At 61.1% G+C, this 11,175-nt stretch overlaps 1 protein-coding gene across 1 annotated transcript in view; it reads left to right on the forward strand.

The window, feature by feature from the left end:
- The window catches only part of CSPG4 (chondroitin sulfate proteoglycan 4), a 34,595-nt gene extending 25,216 nt beyond the window's left edge, over positions 1-9,379 (forward strand). The window contains exons 4-10 of the mRNA XM_068991547.1: positions 293-775; positions 1,097-1,273; positions 2,878-3,076; positions 3,156-3,290; positions 3,390-3,556; positions 7,092-7,275; positions 7,545-9,379. Of these exons, the coding sequence (XP_068847648.1) occupies positions 293-775; positions 1,097-1,273; positions 2,878-3,076; positions 3,156-3,290; positions 3,390-3,556; positions 7,092-7,275; positions 7,545-9,379 (3,180 nt within the window). The remainder of the gene's footprint in view (positions 1-292; positions 776-1,096; positions 1,274-2,877; positions 3,077-3,155; positions 3,291-3,389; positions 3,557-7,091; positions 7,276-7,544) is intronic.
- The last annotated feature ends 1,796 nt before the right edge of the window (positions 9,380-11,175 follow it).

Raw genomic sequence — 11,175 nt, forward strand, 5'->3', positions numbered from 1 at the left:
CTCCAGGCCCTGGACTGGCCTCGGGTCTGCCAGCTCCATAGAGCCCCGTAGTATAGCAATCCAGGTCGCTCAGAAGGATGGGGCGCCCTCTGGTGGCATCAGCATGTCACGGGTAATCAGTGTGTATGTCCGTGTGTGACATACGTGTGTCTGGGTGCACACATTGGCGTGTGGTAAGACTGTATGTCCGTGTCAGTGAACCTGAGGCCGTGTGGTTGTGTAATCTCGGCGAGAGTGTGTGTGTGTCTCAGAGGCCTCAACAGGCTCCCCCTGTGACCCCTCTGATAACCAGGCAGCCCAGGAGGCTGTGCCACCAGCGGACATTGTGTTCTCAGTGAAGACCCCGCCGAGCGCCGGCTACTTGGTGATGCTGTCCCCCGGCGCCGTGGCAGCTGAGCCGCCCAGCCTGGACCCCGTGCACCGTTTCTCCCAGGAGGCAGTGGATGCGGGCAGGGTCCTGTACCTGCACTCCCGCCCTGAGGTCTGGAGCGACACCTTCTCCCTGGATGTGTCCTCAGGCCTGGGTGCTCCCCTCGAGGGCGTCCGCCTGGAGCTGGAGGTGCTGCCGTCCGCCATCCCCCTGGAGGCACAGAACTTCAGTGTCCTGGAGGGCGGAGCCCGCACCCTGGCCCCGCCTCTGCTCCGCATCGCTGGGCCCTACTTCCCCACGCTGCCGGCCCTCCACCTGCAGGTGCTGGAGCCGCCCCGGCATGGGGCCCTGCAGAGAGAGGAGGGACCTCAAGATGGGAGCCTCAGCGCCTTCTCCTGGAGAGAGGTACGGTCAGGGAGGCCCAGGGTGCTGCCCAGCTCTGGGGGCCAAGTCTGGGGGTGTGCAGGGAGAGGAGGCAGGAGCCCACATTTATGGAGCACCTCATCTCACCCTCCTTCACCGGCAGAGAGAAATGAGTGTCCCCATTTCCATCATTCTTTCACTCTAGGAGAAATGACGGTCCCCTTTGCTGCCCGCAGAAACAGAGGCTCTGAAGGAGTCAGTCTCCCATAGCCAAAGGCAGGGCATGAAGGGTGCTGGGCCTGAGACCCACCAGGGGACTCAGGCCTGCTGGGGCCTGACCTCTGGCCCGGGGCCTGCCCACAGGTGGAACAGCAGCTGATCCGCTACGTGCATGATGGGAGTGAGACACTGGCAGACAGTTTTGTCCTGGTGGCCAACGCCTCAGAGATGGACCGCCAGAGCCACCCCGTGGTCCTCACCATCACCATCCTGCCTGTCAACGACCAGCCCCCCATTCTCACCACAAACACAGGCCTGCAGGTGAGAGCGTCTAGGACCGCCTCCCGCTGTCCCTGTCCCCACCAGAGAGGCCCAGCACCAAGCTCCCCTGCTGTGAGCCTCACTTTCCTCCTCTGTAAAATGGGGATTCTGCCCCATGCCGCCCTAGGTTATTGGGAGGAGAGAAGAGCTACGGCACCGGAAATAGAACACAGGTGTGAGGCTCTGTAATTGGCCACTTACAAGTGCAGCAGACAGCCTTGTGAATGGACATGCTTCCCATTGCTCCCTGGACTCACCCTCAGCAGGAAGCTTTTGCTGTGGCTCAGCACCAGGACTCCTGAAGAAAACTGTTTCAGACCCTTAGAGGTGGACTCCAACTGCTCCCCACTTCCACCCCCAGCAAGTGCAGGCCACAGCTGGACCCCCCAATCCCCTGACTCTTACACTACTGCAGGGTAGTGGGGTCCCCATCTAGCAGAGGTGAAGGCTGGGGCCCAGACAGGTGACAGGACTTCTCCAGGGTCACGGTGGAAGTCACCGATGGAAAAGAGTGTGGCTTGACCAGGGCCACACAGCAGGATAGTGAACGGGCAGGGCGCTGAATGCTGACCTCTAGGGTATAGCCTCTGGCTCAGCAGCAGCTATGGAAGGTTTCAGAAGAGGGCCGATGTGGGCTGTCTGTGGCATGAGAATCTTTGGTGTATAGGATGTGCCTGTGGGGAACAGCCTGGTGCCGGGGAAGCCTGCAGAGGGTAGGTTTCAGGCAGAGGGCTGCCAGACCACAGTCAGATGGTGCTGTGTGCCATTTCGCCACCAGGTGGTGCTGTCCACTGTGTTTGTACCAGGAGCCCTGTGCTAAGGCCAGGTCTGTACATTATGGCCCTCCTTCCAGACCTCTGGCTGAGGTCAGCCTTGGGCTGGGAGAGGGAATCCCAGAGTGCTTGGTTTTCTAGGAACCCCCTCTCCAATACTGCTCATAAGTTGCTGACCCAATAGGACCTTCGGAATGGGATCCTGTCGTGCTGACAGGAGAGAGGCTTGTGGGGTCTCCCCCCTCCCCTCTGAGTGTGGGGAAGGGCTGCCTGCACCCAGGAAGCCTTGGCCCACCTGGCTGGGGCCTCGTGATTGCACTGGGAGCACCTGGGCCCCCATCAGGTGCTGCAAGGCAGCGGCCTGTCACCAGCCTCTCCAGCTCACCAAGCCTTCCTCCCCATCCCTCACCCGGAAGAGGAGCCTAATCCTAAGTATCCTAATCTGATTCCCATCCTGTGCCCCTGCCCAGATTCACCATGGAGGGTCTGAAGGGAGACCCCTGCCCTGCCAGTGAACCACAGAGGCGGCACTGTGGGTCAGGGTTGGGAGACTCTGAGGGGTGAAAGCTGGGGGCTTCCTGGGGTAGGGGTACATGAGCTGGCCTTGAGGGACAAGCTGGACTAGGGCAGATGGAGCCCTAGGGAGCCCTAGGGAGCCTGGGCGTGGGAACCTTGGGCCCACAGGGGAAAGTGAATGGGGTGGAGGGCCCCTTTGTGTGGGGGAGCCCCGGATGGCAATGCGGTTGGAGCCCTGATGATACCGCCAGGCCAGGGGGGAATGAAGTGGGTAGGCTTGGTGGGATCATATCCCTCACAGGCCTGTATCCCCAGATGTGGGAGGGGGCCACGGTGCCCATCCCAGCGGAGGCCCTTAGGGGCACAGACAGCGACTCTGGACCCGAGGACCTGGTCTACACCCTGGAGCGGCCCAGCAACGGCCGGGTGGTGCTGAGTACGGCGCCGGGCATCGAAACCCACAGCTTCACCCAGGCCCAGCTCGACGGCGGGCTCGTGCTGTTCTCACACAGAGGTGGGCGCCGAGGGGTGGGGGTGCCCTGAGGCTGGGTGCCGGTGCGGGCCGGCGAGGCTCAAGTCCTCTCCTGTCCCAGGAGCCCTGGACGGAGGCTTCCGCTTCAGCCTGTCCGACGGCGAGCACAGCTCCGCGGGACACTTCTTCCGGGTGATGGCCCAGAAGCAGCTGCTCCTCTCCCTGGAGGGCAGCCAGATGCTGACCGTCTGCCCAGGTAGGTGAGCCACGCCAGGGCCCTTCTGCCTCCCCTGCGGCCGCAGGTCTGGCCCTGGCTCCTGGTCAGAGTCCGACAGTCCCCCTTGGCCTCTCACAGGGTCCGTCCAGCCACTCAGCAGCCAGAGCCTGAGAGCCAGTTCCAGTTCGGGCACTGACCCCCACCACCTGCTCTACCGGGTGTTGCGGGGCCCCCAGCTTGGCCGGCTCTTCCACACCCAGCAGGGCAGCACCGGGGAGGCCCTGGAGAACTTCACTCAGGCAGAGGTAAGGGCCGCTCTCTTCAGCCACTCAAGCCTTAGACTCCATCCAGTCTAAGGCCCACTGTCCCCTTGGACACACTTGTGGACACGGGTACCAGCTCCAGCTTCCCTGGGCCCGCCATGGTCCAGGCCCTGCATGCCCCACCTTCCAGAAGCCGCCAGGCTGGGGGATGGGGGAGGGATGGGGCTTAGTGTTCCAGGGAAAGGAAGAAGGATGCAGGAGACCAGGGCTCTAGGGGCCCAGAGCAGGGATCAGGTTCTCAGACTTGGCTTCCAGGAGGAACTGCACTTGGACCCTAGGGGATAAGGGGACACTAGACACCCCAGTGGCTGGTGGGGGACAGTGTTTGGTTTGAGGGGGGTAGAGTTTGGGATGAAGGCAGCTGGTTGGCTTGTGGGCAGAGATGTGAGCTCGGGGCTCAGGTGAAGAGCCAGAAAGAAGCAGGGTGGGTCCTGAAGCAGACGAGTGGACACAAGCAGCTGAGTAAGTCGAGCTGGGGGTGAAGCTGCCATCCATGCTTCAGGGCAGCTTCAGGACACAACTGCCCCCAAGCAGAGGCCCCCAGTGAAAGCTAGGACTCTTAGCCACGGGAAGAGGCAGACCACCAGGCTGCTTCTGTTGGGGTCCCAGAGCGCTCTGTGCTACCTGGGCCAATGGGGCCAGCAGCCATCGTTTTAATTTAGGTCCCTGTAAGTGCATTAGGCGCCCAGCATTCCAGGGCAGCCTTGGCTCGCCCTGAAGGCTCTCCCTGTGGTGGCAGGAGGTGGTGGGGGGAATGTCTTCCATGTGAGGGCAGGAAGGAACTTTAATGAGGGTGGGAAGAGGTTCTCAGTTCTCTCACATCACCATCCCCCAGGCTGGAGTTCTCTGTGCTCCCAGCATCTGCTGTGGCCCTGCTTCCCAGCCCTCCCCACAATTAAATATTCAACAGGCCAGCTGTGCACCCTGAATCCCTGGGATGCCGAGGGAGGAGGGTGGAGCAGGAGGAGGACCTCAGGCCCCTCCCCAACCCTGCGGACTAGATTGAATGGCCACCAGGGGGCCAGGCTGGCAGTGCCACCCAGGGAAGCTGGAGGAGGCCTTGAGGCAGACACACCCTCCCCTTGGTGAAGGGGGCAGGGCAGAACTGGGTGGGATCCGACAGCGCCATGGTGGCACAGGACTCTGAGCTGGGGGTGGTGGAGAGGAGACAGGGACCAGGTGTCTCCATTCTGCAGATAAGGAAACTGAGGCTTATAGAGGTCAAGGGACTTTATTCAGATCCCGTGGCTAGTGAGAAGCCATCCCGGGGCTGTGCCTTCAGATTGCTAGTCCTAGATTCTTTCAGCAAAGGATGCTGCTGGTTCCCAGAGGTCAGGGACCCCTCCTCACCTTGCCTGTGACTTGCCTCATCCCCAGCCAGACAGCCCCCCGACCCACAAGCACCTCGTGTACCCAGACTCCAGCTCCTGAGGGTCTTTGTTTCCTTCCTGCTCACTGGTCAGCCCCGGGCCAGAGGTCACAGCTGGCAGTCCTTGTGGACCACAGCTGGCCCACAGATGTGTTTTATTTGGCTTGCGCATGCATTTAATGGTTTTAAATTAGTGGTCAAGATATAACCTTTGGGGTATTTCACCCACACGCAACCTGATTTCCAGTTTCTTAAAAAGCTTGTGTTCCCCTCTCCCGGCCAGCCTCTGAAGAGCACCTCCAGCTCTGCTCCCCCTCCTGACCGGGCAGGGTGCCCCACTTCACCACAACCCCGGTGCAACAGTGAGATGGAAGCCTAGACCCTCCCATGCTGTGACCCCAGTCGGCTTCCTTCTCATTATTGCACAAGTCCTGTTTTTCCACGAGAAGGAAAATAGTTCCCTGTGTCTTCCAAAAGGGGAAAACAAAAGATAAGCCAAGAGGACACATTGGGATTAGAAGAGGAGGGAGTGGATTTCTTGATGAAAGTGGAGACTATTCCTTGGTGTTTAACACGCAGCTGGCCCTAGAGAATAGCGGGCGTGGCTGGAGTGGAGAGGGAGGAGGTGAGGTCGCAGGTAACAGGTCACACACGGTCTTTGAAGCCAAAGGGTGGTGAGCCATTGTACTGTCTGAGCAAAACTGACAGAACCCAACTTACATTTTTAAAGCCTCACCCTGACTTCTGTGTTAGAACCCACCTGCAAATGCAAGAGACCTAAGAGATGCAGGTTCGATCCCTGGGTCAGAAAGATCCCCTGGAGGAGGGCCTGGCAACCCACTCCAGTATCCTTGCCTGGAGAATCCCCGTGGACAGAGGAGCCTGGCGGGCTAGGGTCATAAGGTTGCAAAGAGTTGGACACGATTGAAGTGACTTAGCACGCATGTGTGGGGGCCAGAGAGAGAGCCAGTACACAGTTAGGAGGCTCCAGCAATGATCCAGGCCAGAGATGACACTGTAAGAGAGGCAGCGAGGAATCAGGGGTGACTCAGGGTCTGGGGACCCGAGCCACAGGACGAACAGAGACATGCCCTCCGCAGTGGAAAGGCTGGGAGAGGCGGAGCAGGTCAGAGGTCGTCTCGGATAGGCTGAGTTTGAGATGTCCTTCAGACATCCCAGTGGAGCTGCCAAGGAAGCAGGTAGCTATGAGCCTGGAGTTCAGGAGAGTGAAGCCCGGGCTTGGAGAGACAAATAAAGGGGTCGTCTCATGGCTGGTGTCTGAGGACGTGAGACCCAGTGAGAGCGCATGGGTAGTGCCTGTAGGCAGAGTGTCAAAGCCAAACCACAGACACGGGGCGGGCGGGCGGGGAAGGGGTGGGCCCAGTAGAAGAGTCTGTGAAGAAGCGGCTAGTGAGGCTGGAGGTCAACCAAGGGAGCAGAGCCGCTCGGAAGCCATCGGGTGGGCCGGAGGAAGGAGCGCTCACTTGTGTCCAGTGCTGCTGAGAACTGGCCTCTGGATTCAGTGACATGGAGGCCACGGTCCCCTTGGCAACAGCAGGAACCTAAGTCTGGGGAGAGTGTGCTCAAGACTGCATCCGGGAAGAGTATAGACTATTCCTTCTGGCTTTTTGCTGCAAAGAGCCTAAAAAAACATATGTTGGTGTAAAAAGTAAAGTCAGGAGAAGTTTATTCTTTCAGATGGGTGGATAGCATAGTTACCTAATGATGGGACTGATCCGTTTGGGGGGACACTGACGCCGTGGGAAAAAGATGGGCATTGGTAGAAGCGGTGGCTTCAGCAGGGAAGAGGGACAGGGATTTCATGCGAAAGAGGACCAAGCTGCTGTGGAGAGAAGCACAGATAGAGTATTGCTTTCCCAGGGGCTCAGAGAGATGAGGTGGCAGAGCTGGGATTTGACAGAGGTGTCCGGATCCAGAGCCTGGCTCTTCACTGTTGTGTGACTGTTCTATGGCGACCCCCTGAGTTGATGAAGAAAACATAGAGCGAGGCACACTGGGGAGAGCCGCGAGGGTGGCTGGGCTCTGGGCGTCTGCCAGGGAGACCCCAGTGCCTGGTACCGGTGCCAGCCTCGGAGGGGGTCCCAGGCCGTGCAGGATCTCATCCAACCAGTGGGGTGTCCCTGGCAGGTATATGCTGGGAGCGTTCTGTATGAGCACGAGATGCCCTCCGAGCCCTTCTGGGAGGCCCATGATGCCCTGGAGCTCCAGCTGTCCTCACCCCCTGCCCCCGACATGGTCGCCACCCTTGCCGTGACCGTGACTTTCGAGGCTGCCTGTCCCCAGCGCCCCAGCCGCCTCTGGAGGAACAAAGGTGAACAGCATGATGGGCTGGCAAATTTGGGGGTGGGGGGCACATGGCCAAAGGTCAGCAGCTCATGTCACCTCTGAGGGCCTGGTACATTACAGGGAGAATGGGCAGGTGGGGTCAGCAGGGGGCGTATCCCACTGGGACCCAGAGCCCCGGGCTGGGGTGCCTGGTCTGAGCGGGGAGGGACAACCTGGCCTTGAAGACTCTGGTCTGAAGGTCCTCAGCTCTCTCTTCGGTGGACGGGACCTTCACAGCCTGTGTCCCGTCCCCAGGTCTCTGGGTCTCCGAAGGCCAGAGGGCCGAGATCACCACTGCAGCCCTTGACGCCGCCAACCTGCTGGCCAGTGTCCCATCGCCCCGGCGCCTGGAGCATGATGTGCTTTTCCAGATCACGCAGTTCCCCACGCGGGGCCAGCTGTTGGTGTCCGAGGAGCCCCTCCACGCCGGGCGGCCCCACTTCCTGCAGTCTGAGCTGGCCGCAGGGCAGCTGGTGTACGCCCACGGCGGCGGGGGCACCCAGCAGGATGGCTTCCGCTTCCGTGCCCACCTCCAGGGGCCAGCGGGGGCCTCCGTGGCGGGACCCCAGACCTCAGAGGCCTTCGCCATCACGGTGCGCGATGTGAATGAGCGGCCGCCGCAGCCTCAGGCCTCCGTCCCGCTCCGGCTCACCCGGGGCTCCCGTAGCCCTGTCTCCCGGGCCCAGCTGAGCGTGGTGGACCCAGACTCCGCTCCCGGGGAGATTGAGTATGAGGTGCAGCGGGCCCCCCACAACGGCTTTCTGAGCCTGGCAGGGGCCAGCCCGGGGCCGGTGACCCGCTTCACGCAGGCTGACGTGGATGCAGGACGCCTGGCATTCGTGGCCAACGGGAGCAGCGTGGTGGGCGTGTTCCAGCTGAGCGTGTCCGACGGGGCCAGCCCGCCCCTGCTCATGTCCCTGGCGGTGGATGTCCTTCCCTCAGCCATTGAGGTGCAGCTGCGGGCACCCCTGGAGGTGCCCCAAGCTTTAGGGCGCTCCTCCCTGAGCCGCCAGCAGCTCCGAGTGGTTTCCGATCGGGAAGAGCCAGACGCAGCCTACCGCCTCACTCAGGGGCCCCGTTACGGGCATCTGCTGGTGGGCGGGCAGCCTGCCACAGCCTTCAGCCAGCTCCAGGTAGACCAGGGAGATGTGGTCTTTGCCTTCACCAACTTCTCCTCCTCTCACGATCAGTTCAGCATCCTGGCACTGGCCAGGGGTGCCAACGCATCCGCCACGGTGAACATCACTGTGAGGGCTCTGCTGCACGTGTGGACAGGTGGGCCGTGGCCCCAGGGTGCCACCCTGCGCCTGGACCCCACTGTCTTAGATGCGAGAGAGCTGGCCAACCGCACGGGCAGTGTGCCGCGTTTCCGGCTCTTGGCGGGACCCCGGCACGGCCGCGTGGTACGAGTGCCCCGGGCCAGGACAGAGCCGCGGGGCGGCCAGCTTGTGGAGCAGTTCACCCAGCAGGACCTTGAGGATGGCCGGCTGGGGCTGGAAGTGGGCAGGCCAGAGGGTAGCTCTCCCGGCCCCATGGGCGACAGTCTCACTCTGGAGCTGTGGGCAAGGGGTGTCCCTCCCGCTGTGGCCTCGCTGGACTTTTCCACGGAGCCTTTCAACGCAGCCCGGACCTACAGAGTGGCTCTGCTCAGTCTGCCTGAGGCTGCTCGGACCGAAGCCGGGGAGCCAGAGAGCGGCAACCCCACGGGCGGGCCAAGCCCAGCAACCTCCAGCCCTGTGCCCCCCGTGGCCAGCAGGGGCTTCCTGGGCTTCCTGGAGGCCAACATGTTCAGCGTCATCATCCCCGTCTGCCTGGTCCTCCTGCTCCTGGTGCTGATCGTGCCCCTGCTCTGCTACCTCCGCAAACGCAACAAGACAGGCAAGCACCACGTCCAGGTGCTGACCGCCAAGCCCCGAAATGGCCTGGCCAGTGACGCCGAGACCTTCCGCAAGGTGGAGCCAGGCCAGGCCATCCCACTGACAGCGGTGCCTGGCCAGGGGCCCCCACCAGGGGGCCAGCCTGACCCCGAGCTGCTGCAGTTCTGCCGGACAGCCAACCCTGCCCTCAAGAACGGCCAGTACTGGGTGTGAGGCCTGGCCTGGGCCCAGATGCTGATTGGGCCAGGGACAGGCTTGCTCGGGCCCCGGCCCCATTGCTCCCATACCCTGGTGCTGTCTGAGTCTCCCCAGGGCCAGAGAGTCCTGGGGATACCAGGGTGTGGAGGGTGCTGGGAGAAAGGCCCAGGGATCCAGGACCAAGTGGAGTCGAGCTGGAACCTCTCCAGCTCACTTCTGGCCAAGAGAACTGCAAGGGACCGAGAACAGAGGCAGGCTCGGAGTCAGTCCCCTGCCCTGGAGCTAGTGTGGGTGATCAAAACTACAGCGACCTCCTAGATGAACAGGACTCTGAGTCCTGGGTCTGTGACCTTGGGTAAGTCACACTTGACCCAGGCTGCTAAGAGGGCAAGGAGCAGAGAGGGATGGCGGGGACAGATGGGGATTCCTGGATTTTCCACTCTGTGCCAGGCCTCCCCTCATCTCTGCCCCAGGATGGGGAGGAAAACTTCTTCCCCTGGTATTTCAGGGAGATGCTATTCCCTGGAGCAGAGAGCAGGAGGAGAGGGTCCCCCCTACTCTCTCAAAAGCATAAGCAGTGGAATCATATATCCAGGGTGCCAGGTGGGTGGGTTGCTCTGGGATGGTTTTATTTAAGGGGGATTGCAAGGAAGCTATTTAACATGGTGCTGAGCCAGCCCAGACTGATGGAGCCCCTGGAGTAAGGGTTGGAGAAAGGTCTGAGGCCAGCTCACTCCCAAGGCCCCAGCTTGATGGGTGATGGCTAGGCGAGAGTGGGTCTGTGGCCCTGAAGAGGGCTGAGCTGGGGAGCATACAGGGTCTCAGGCCCTGGAGTGCTGCAATGACTGTGCCCTTTGAGGACTGTTGGGGGTGGGGGGGTACTTGGGGGCACTGGGCTCTGTGAGGCCTGGATAAAAGGTGCTTCAGAGGCTCTGGACAGCTGTGTGTTGTTTGTCTGACCATGCACTGGGCCCCCGTCCACGCTAGCCTGCACTCCCCCAGGCCTGTCACCAGGATAGATGGGACCTGAATTTCCACCTTCTGGAGCCTTTCAGATCTCCTCTGCCTCCACCTGTGCGGGCAGGTGGGCCAGTCTTTGTGGGATGGGGCTTTGGTTCGGTAGAGATAAGCTAGGCCCTCTCCAAGGAGCTTGAAGAAAAGAAAAACAAAAACAAGAAACATTCAGAGCCCCAGCTGTAGATGTCTTAGCCTGAGTTTGGGGCTCCACAGCCTTGTTTCTCTGTCCACCTCTCAAGAGGTTGGAACAGCAAAGATGGGGAGAGGGGGACTTGGGGAGGGGCACAGGGCCAGGGGCAGAGGGGGACTTGGGGATCCCAAGGCTGGGGCATGGGGCGAGGGATAGAGAAGGACCACCACAGGTGCTTCTGCTTGGTTCCCTGGAGATTTTCCCATGGAAGGTTTCTGCTGGTCTCAGGGTTTCCCCAGTGGCTCAAGGGTAAAGAACCCATCTGTCAGTGCAGGAGGCAAGGGCTCAATCCCTGGGCGGGAAGATCCCCTGGAGAAGGAAATGGCATCCTACTCCAGTGCATTCTTGCCTAAGCAGTCCCATCGACAGAGGAGCCTGGCAGGCTACAGAGGACCCAACGAGAGGACCAAGAGTGCTTCTTTCCAAAGGCAGAGCAAGCGGCAAGCGTTCCAAAAAGTCGTCTGTCCCTGTAGCCAGAGAGAGACCTGAGACAAAGCATCCTCAGACGGTCTTTCATGAGTTGCCAAGGAGCCACCACTCTCTGGTCCTTTCCCTTCAGAGGGTCTCCCAGGGTCATGGGCAATGGAGACAGATTCAAGGCCCC

Source organism: Capricornis sumatraensis, chromosome 19 (genome assembly GCF_032405125.1).
Source record: "Capricornis sumatraensis isolate serow.1 chromosome 19, serow.2, whole genome shotgun sequence".
Classification (NCBI taxonomy): Eukaryota; Metazoa; Chordata; class Mammalia; order Artiodactyla; family Bovidae; genus Capricornis; species Capricornis sumatraensis.